The 9306-nt window shown below is 40.1% G+C and overlaps 1 protein-coding gene across 1 annotated transcript in view; it reads left to right on the forward strand.

Moving 5' to 3' along the window:
* LOC104241802 (phosphatidylinositol 4-kinase alpha 2) overlaps window positions 1–7874 on the forward strand; it is a 30976-nt gene extending 23102 nt beyond the window's left edge. Inside the window, exons 5-7 of the mRNA XM_070168552.1 lie at window positions 6038–6246; window positions 7079–7240; window positions 7330–7874. Coding sequence (XP_070024653.1) covers window positions 6038–6246; window positions 7079–7240; window positions 7330–7588 — 630 coding nt within the window. The 3' untranslated portion in view covers window positions 7589–7874. The remainder of the gene's footprint in view (window positions 1–6037; window positions 6247–7078; window positions 7241–7329) is intronic.
* The last annotated feature ends 1432 nt before the right edge of the window (window positions 7875–9306 follow it).

The following is a 9306-nucleotide window of genomic DNA, read 5'->3' on the forward strand; positions in this document are numbered from 1 at the left end:
TGTCCATCCTCCATGAGGATCTTGTGCATGCAGAAAGCTGGACTAATGCCCTTAATGTCGTACATAGTCCACCCAAGTGCTCGCTTGTGCTCACGTAGCACTCTCAATAGCTTTTCTTCCTGCAATTTAGACAAGTCATATGAAACAATAACAGGTAAAGTGTCAGAGTCACCCAAATAAGCGTATTGCAGGTGAGGTGGAAGGGGTTTAAGTTCCAATTTTGGGGCTTCCTCAATTGATGTCCTTGTAAGAGGCCCCTCTGGTCTATTCAAAGGCTCGAAGGGGTGCGTCCCTTGCAGGTACGCACAAGATGTTTCAAGGATGTGCATCATCTCCTCAACCTCCTCATCAGCCCCTAAGCTATTAAGTAACATAAGTGTTTTCTCTAGGGAATCGTCTAGATATACACTCGGATAATGAATTTTCACAACGGCCTCAACAACAGATATCATTGAGAGCTCCTCATAGTGGCGGGGAAGTTGGATTGCTCTGTAGACATTGAAAACTGCCTCCTCGTCATCTACCCGTAAAATCATCTTTCCCTCTCTCACTTTGATAATTGCATCACCAGTAGCTAAGAGAGGTCGCCCCAATATGATTGGAACCAGTTCATCAGCCTCATAATCGAGGATAATGAAATCAGCTGGGAAGATAAATTTCCCAATCTGCTGCAACACATCTTCAATCACCCCTTCAGGGTGTGCTATCAATCTGTCGGCCAGCTGCAACATCACAGTAGTTGGCCTTGGAGCTCCCAGACCCAATTGTTTGAACAAAGACAGGGGCATCAGATTTATGCTTGCCCCCAAATCACAAAGAGCATGACCCACATCAACATTACCAATACGTACAGGAATCGTAAAGCTGCCAGGATCCTTAAGCTTTTGAGGGAGCTTATTTTGGACCCTAGAAGTGCTCTCCTCAGTAAGTGCAACTGTCGCAAAGTCAGTTAATCTTCTCTTGTGAGCCACTATATCTTTTATGTATTTAGCATACTTTGGAATTTCCTGAAGCACATCAACGAGTGGGATATTCAATTGAACCTGGCTCAACATAGAGAGGAATTTTGTGAACATGCGATCATCATTCTTTTTCTGCAATCTTTGGGGAAAAGGTGGTGGTGGTTTAGGGGCCTCCACGGGCTCTGAAACTTCAGCAACATTTTTTTGCTCCTGAGTCACTTTAGGGATCAACTTTCCCTCAGGTATGGGCTTGTCTTTATTTTTCTTTGGCACTTCCTCTAGCTCCCTCCCGTTTCTAAGTGTAACTGCATTCACTTGAGGGTTCTTTTCTGTATCACTAGGGAGGGCGCCTGCAGGTCTAGTGTTTTGAGTTGTTGCTAACTGCCCCATTTGCCTTTCAAGATTTCTGAAATCGGTCCTGAGTTGCTGGTTGTCAATCAACAACTTCTTTAGCAGATCATTGGTACTTTCTTCCATTTGTTGGGGTGGTCTCTGAGGCTGATTGAAACTCCCTTGGGGTCTATGCTAATTCTGATTCTGCTGATTTCCACCCCATGAGAAGTTGGGATGATTCCTCCAATTAGGATTGTAAGAATTCCCGTATTGTGCATGCTGTTTCGGTGGACCTCTGTTCTGTTTCCCCACATAATAGATGGATTCTGGATTCGTTGGGCACATATCACTCATATGACTGTCACCACAGAGTTCGCAACAAATAATCATCTGTTGTACGTGTTGCATTGTCTGTGGTTGCTGCATTGTCATCCGAGTCATCTAATTGGCCAGCTTTGCAATATCGGCTCTCATGGCTGACACTTCGTCTAACTCAAGTAACCCGGCTGATTTTTGCTTAACTGTCTTTCGTGAATCACCCTCACCTTGCCAGTTATTATCAGTAGCAGTGAAGTTATTCAGCAAGATTTGGATTTCACTGTACGGTCTAGCCATGCAACTACCCCCACAAGCGGAATCAAGATTCATCTTTGAAGCATAATCTAACCCATCTACAAAAGTGTGACCTAATACCTCGTCCGTCTAGCAATGATGAGGACAGTCTCTGAGCAACTTCTTGTACCTTTCCCATGCTTGATGCAGTGTCTCGCCCGCTCGTTGTTCAAACCCAAGAATTTGACTCCTCAATACCTTTGTTTTCTTAGTGAGGAAAAACTTGATTAAGAATTTCCTTGCCAAATCATCCCAGGTGCGGATTGAATTCGCTGGCTCTTTATTCAACCACTCCTTAGCTTCCCCAATCAGTGAAAAGGGGAAAAGTGTCAGCCTGATATAGTCATTGGAAACGTTCGGATAGTTGTAGGTATCCGTAATTTCCAAGAAATTCTGAATGTGCCTCTGGAGGTCTTCATGAGATAAACACACAAACAGCACTGTGGATTGGATCAACTGCACCATGTATTGTTTCAGCTCAAAGTGCCCAGTGATGTCAGGCTTCACAATAGCCTGAGTCATATTAGCCAGACTGGGCCTTGCGGCTTCAATCACCGCGCGTTCTTCATTACTTGCCATCTCAATTGGCTGTGGTTGAACTTCGATGTCCAACTCTCTTTCAATTCTGGTTCTCGCGTCCACCTCCCTCCTCAACCTATGAAGTGTTCGTTCAATTTCGGGATCAAAAGGAAGGAGGTTGTTTGCGCTTCTACTTCTTCGCATTCAATAGAAACTCCTGTATTAGCACAAACAAAGTGAACTGAAAGTTAAAACTCGAATAAATAAGTAATAAAAGCTCAATTCAGTCAAGTAGCTAATTTCTAAGTCCCCGGCAACGGCGCCAAAAACTTGTTGCGACCAAAAACACCCACGCAAGTGCACGTGATCGTTAAGTAATAGAGTAGTGAATAGAGTATCGTTCCCACGAAGACTTATGATTAACTGTTGACTGATTCAAACCCAATTTCTTTATCTACCCAAGAGATTGTTCACAAAAGAGAGATGTAATTGTTTTACTACTTAACTATAAAGAATTAATCTAACTAAAACAAGTAACCAAACAAATAACAATTACGAGTAACAAATAATAGGAGAAGATATTCCAGGGTCACGAGCATAGTTACAATCGTGTTGTGTTCTTGGCTCAAAATGACTAATCAATTTATCTGGGTTATTGATTAACAGGGTTGATATTACTCATAAGAATCTGTCGAGTTCTTACTCACCTATTCAAGTCAACTCAATGCCTATATGTCTATGGAATTAAGATTAACAAGAACGCATTTACAATTCCTGTATTTCAACCAAACAAGGCAATTGGGTATATGTCTATCCCAATTGCAAATCCGTTCCCCGAGGCCCGGGTTCAAGAACTTGCTCTATTTAATTCTATATGCAATCTAAAGTTCCCACTTTCGAGTTCAACTAAAGATTCGTAGATAGTATTTCACTGTTAGCTACTCAGCAGAATAATTAAGAACAGAATTAAATAAATAACCCAATATGATAAACCAATTTTGTCAAATTAAACTTCAAACAACAACATTCATGTTTTACCCACGACCCTAGAACAATGGGTCTTAGCTGCTCATACTAGTGTTCATCATAAATAAGTTCAATTTCATCACAAAACAGCAAAAACAAGAGAAGAAAAGAAGAACTTGATGGTCAAAAACTCCTCCTTGCTTCTTGCCTCTCTATCTCTTCCACTAAACTATGAAAAACTTCCTCCTTTAACCTTGGGCGAGCTTGACTTTATATAGGTTAAGTGGGTTTCTCTCCAGATTTCCAATTTTACCCCTAAATAACTTTTTTTCCGGATCAAACACGCGCGAGCTCGCGCACAACTTCGCGCATGATTCTGCCTCAGCTCTTCTTATGCGCGAACTACTGCGCGACTTCGCGCGTTTCTTCGCGCGTCTGACGCTTGATTTCGTCCATTTTTCGTCTCGTCCTTGCGTACACTCGACTCAGAGGGGTTGTTCTTGCTCATAAATCATTCCAATATCCGTTTGAAAGCAGCATATAGGCTCCTCATCCAGCAATGTATACATATCAGAATTAGAGCCTATTTTTCATCAATTAACCATAATATGTCATTGGAATATAATTAAGCGGAAGCATAAACAATAGCTAAATCACCTAGATTTCGCCTATTATCAGTTGCCTATGTTTCCTTCAGTCCCACTGTAATTTATGGGCCAACAAGCTGTCCCGTGATCATTTATTCACTTTTCAAAATTATCTTCCAACATTTCTTTTTAAAAGAACTTCTGACGAAAGATTGAGAAATGAAAATATATGTAGGATGCTGATATTTTGTAGCCTTCCGGCTCTAAAGGAGCATGTAGATCCAATTGTGCTACCATTTTGTGTAACTTTTAATTTGCATAGTGAAGGGTACAACTTCTGTACATTCCTCTACTCGTGTTAGAGAGGTGGTTGAAAAGTTAATGTTGTATCTAGTCTCTCCAAGTTATAAAAGTAGCTTGTAGAGAGTATTTATGATGAGACAACAAAAAAACATTACTGATAATTAGATGTGTCAGATCTGTCGTGTTTGAGTATGAAGCTTTTGTCGTCTCACTTCAATGAAAATTTGAAATACCGGCATTTCAGTCTCTTTCATGGATAAGCCAGTCAATCACTCCTCACTCGCGAAATAATTGGGGCTGGCTTTATGAATCCTATGTATTCATTCTGGTCTATTTGGATCCATTTCCTTTTACTACTAAATAAGTTGTCATTTATGATTTAAGGAAAATTAGGGGTTCTCTAGATCTCACTTTTATCCCTGTTCTGCCATACAAATGTCATCAGACTAAAAAAACACGCATCAAATGCTGGACCTGCGTAAGAGTATAAACAATAACTAAACTTTAATCTCAACTAGTAGGTATTGCATTTATGAATCATTCGCCTCCATCGTGTGCTGCTCTCAGCTAAGTTCACATTGATTCTAGACATTGTAGGTCTTTCGTCTTACTTTCACTTGATTTTTGGTCGCCATGTCCCTTTTTATGTTTTTAGTGTCTTCAATTGTCATATCACACATGTAACCGATGCGTATGGAGGTTTACATAGGACATGGGCAAACCATCTAAAGCAAAATTCTCTTAGTTTATACTCTACATGTGCTACCGACACTCCCTTTTGAATTTGATCATTCTAATTTGTCCAATATTATATGAGCAAACATCTATCTTAACATATGTATTTTTATGGCATTCATCTTTCGGATATATTGGCCCTTGAATTCCCAGCATTTGCTGCTATTTAATGTTGCTAGTTCCGTTCTATAGAAGCTTGCCTATTACTTGGTTAGGCATCTTCATATTGCATAACACTCCTCCATTTCATCAATATTAATTACTTTTATGTGTTACATCTTCATTTCTCATGTCATCCGCTAAAAATACTGAGCCTAGATATTTGAATATGACTAAGCCAGTAGTTCCAGCTAATATTTATTCAGATTTATCCAAGCAATCCCCCCTTTTTGTTTTTAAAATTTAAATCTGGTAAGTGCAATTTTCAATTCTCTGACCGGAAAGCATGGTAAATATGCCAATTACACACACACACACACACACATTTTATGTAAGAATTTAAAGAGCGTCTCAGTGAGTAGCAACTGATAAATTTTATCACTCACTGTCGACACCTTAGAGAGCAATTAGGAAAGTTAAACTGTCTGTTGAATCGTATAGGTAATTGAAGGTCTGAATGCAAATTGTTGTCCGAAGGATGTAATGCTCACCTGCAGGATAGGTGGCTAAATATTGGTTACTGAACTGTGTTGCTGTGAAAAATGCTTTACTTAATTTTTTCCTTTTATCTTCTCCTTGTTCCCTCATATCTTTGGTTTATTTTTATAGCATATAGAGTATTTTCAGCAAACAGTTCGTGGTTTATATGCATGGTTTTGTTTTGTATTGGAGATTAGTTAAAGAGTTAATCTTTGTACACGTGAAAAAACCTAGAATGCGATACATGGGGGTATCTTCTACTTTACAATACAGAAGAAAGATGATATTTCGTGTAGCCAATGGTTATGAGGTCATTTAGCTTTATGCGGTCATGATAGCTCTTTTTGCCTCCAAAATCTTTTCACATCTGTCCCTTTGCAGGTTGTACCCAACACACGGAGCAGAAGTCAGATGGGTGAGACGACTGATGGTGGTCTATATGAAATTTTCCAACAGGACTATGGGCCTGTCGGCTCTCCTGGCTTTGAAGCTGCTCGTGAGAATTTCATCGTAAGCAGTGCAGGTTATGCAGTTGCCAGCTTGTTGCTTCAGCCTAAGGATAGACATAATGGGAACCTTCTGATTGACAGGTAAGACCTTTGTCTTCTGTTGTTAAGTTTCATAATGCCAATGGTTGTGAAATTACACTTTATGTAAGTCAGGTTTTGTGTTACTTAAGATGCAGAAAGCTTCTAAAATATCGTCATGTCATGGTGGAAATGTTTCAAATTGTTTTAACAGTTGAAGTGCATGAGCTAAAGGGGAGATAGAAACATGCACAATATAGGATAACTGCTGTTAAATGTGTTCGGAAGTGTCTGAAAGTTTTTTAAAATAAGTTTTTATATGTTCCCTCACCACCATGATTTCCAGCTTAGATTGACGATGTGTCATAAAGTAGGCTCCTTTTTCAGATTTGATTTGAAGACCTTGTATGAAGGGTTAGATTAGTCTATGGTAAGATGGCTGACACACATCAATGATGCTGAATGATAATGCGCAATATGCACACCAATAGACGACTATTCTGCTTATAAATTATATACTACTAAAGATTGGCCATATACTTGCCGTTGCTGTGTGATATTTGCATTTAGCAATGTCAACTAAGAGACTCAAGGAAACAGTATTGTTCATGAGGCAAGTTCAACTAGTCTTCTATTATATATAGATGGCTAGTGAGTTCATTGTTCGAGCTCATGGTGGACTCAATTGGTTAGTTAACAGGAAAGGTGGTGTTTCTAGGTTGCTTTGATTGTTGAATAAAACCTGTTTTAATTGAGTCTTTTAATATGCCAAGAACCTAAGGATGAGAATTAACTTCACTTCAAAGCTGTGCATTCCTTTTCCTAATGCTGTTTCCACGAAGAACCTTATATTGACTCATCATCTGATGAATTCCTTTTTATATTTGTTCTGCAGTGCTGGTCGGCTTGTCCATATTGATTTTGGTTTTATCCTGGAAATTTCTCCTGGTGGAAATATGCGATTTGAAAGTGCTCACTTCAAGCTGAGTCATGAGATGACTCAGTTAATTGACCCATCTGGAGCAATGAAAAGTGAGACATGGTACCAGTTTGTAAGGTCAGTGGTCTTCGTTGGGCTAATTGCACTGTCTTATTTTGTATGGATTACTTTTTTCTTATGCTAAGGCTCGATTGATTGTTTTCCAGCTTGTGTGTCAAGGATTACCTTGCTGCACGTCGCCACATGGATGGGATAATAAATACAGTTTCGATGATGCTAGATTGCGGATTGCATTGCTTTAGCAGGGGTGACCCGATAGGAAATCTTAGAAAGAGATTTCACCCTGAGATGAGTGAGCGTGAAGCAGCCAATTACATGATTCGTGCATGTAGTGATGCGTACAACAAGTGGACTACGGCCGGATATGATTTGATACAATATATGCAGCAGGGCATCGAAAAGTGAGGGAGTTGCTGCAGAGTTTCACATAAACTGTATATTTTGTTCTTGTAATCTATGAAAATGTAAATGTCTATATCACATAGGTGTAATTCTTTTTAGGGTGGGGTAGAAGCGTGAATCTGCAAGTGATCCTTTAGTTAAATTGAACGAAGAATTGCAGAGATGTGTTGCTTGTAAAAAATTTGGGTTTAATATTTATGCACTAATCAGCGTGTAAAACAGCAAACTTAACCTATTATAGTCAGTTAAATTACACTGACAGAGTGAAAAATCTACAGTTGACATCCAACGGGTTTTACTGTTTTTTGGCGCGATAACAGAAAATTTCTGCGGTATGTTTCAATCCCAGCATGCCTTCAGCTTAAGGCAGCATGTACAAGGTTCTAGGCTAGAGCTTCTTGCCCTGATCATTAATCAAAGTTCAGATTTATGAATCATCAAATAGGTGACAATTTTCAGGTTTACCGTCGAGACGGAGAGAACAGCAAAGTCATTTTGTATGGAAAATGTTTTGTGTTTGGTTTGCTAGTGAACAACATTTTCTCAAAAAACGTATATTGAAGACTAATAGTTACGTTAGTAATATAAAGTATTAAAGACTAATGGTAATAATAGTAAATTGCAGTGTATTGAATAATTTTTTTCAAGTATTAAAGATTGATAACCTCAGTATTAGTTAGTATTGGGGAAGCTAACGTGTACAAGGAGTTAGTTATTGTACAAGCTTTTTGTTAGCTATAGGTTAGTAGTCAGTTACCGTAGGTTATTTTGTAATTAATAGGCCGATGTATTAGTGTATATATGAGCGAAAGTATGATCAAGGTCAAACCCTCGGGCATGGATCTCTTCAAGAATCTCTCTTCGGGCTTGGTACTTAGCCAATTCATTACTCCGTCTCCCTCGGTTGGAGGCCTCCCTCAACTCAGCTTGAACGGTCGCGGCTTCCCTCTTGTATATAGCAATGGATTTATCAGCCGCAACCTTCGTCTTCTCGTATTCGGCCTTAGCCTATACTGCTTCGGCCTTAGCCTGCGTAACTTCAGCCCGGGCTTTAGCCAGCTCGGCCTCCAACCCCTCGATTTTCCTGGCCTGAGCCAGATTCTTCGCTTCAACACCTCGGAGCTGAGCTTCGGCCGAGGTCAGTTGGGCCGCAATAGCTTCTTTATCGACAACAAGTTGATCCATGTTCTTCCACTGATGACAATCAGCCCGAACTTGATCTACCTCACCCCGGAGCTGCCCAATCATATTCAGCTTTTGCTACAGCTGAGGTGTCAAAGTATTAGCCTCCGAAGCAGGGCCGAGAAGGCTGTACTCTGTTAAAATCATAGTTACCTGCTCATCAATCTCGGACTCGCTTTTTTGAGCTTTAGCCAACGCCGCTCGGAGATCCTTAAGTTCCTCTTCTTTCTGGCTGCAGAGGAGCCTCAAGGCCTTCTCTTCGCCTAAAACCTTCTTGAGCTTGGCCTCACATTGGCTTAGGTCAGCTCTAAACTTTGCGACGGCCTATGCAAGAAATGGAGATACATCAGTCGAAAGAAAAGAATGAAAAAATTGCAAAAGCTAAAGGTAAATACTTACCCGAGAAAGGAGATGTTGAGCCTCCTCAAAGATAGTGATGCATCATTCACGTCATCAGCATCCTCAATCCCGACGTAGCAACTCTGGAAAAGATCGTCCCCAATGACCTTACTCGGATCGGGCATGTGTAGAGCGTTGGC

The sequence above is a fragment of the Nicotiana sylvestris genome, chromosome 3 (assembly GCF_000393655.2).
Source record: "Nicotiana sylvestris chromosome 3, ASM39365v2, whole genome shotgun sequence".
Lineage (NCBI taxonomy): Eukaryota > Viridiplantae > Streptophyta > Magnoliopsida > Solanales > Solanaceae > Nicotiana > Nicotiana sylvestris.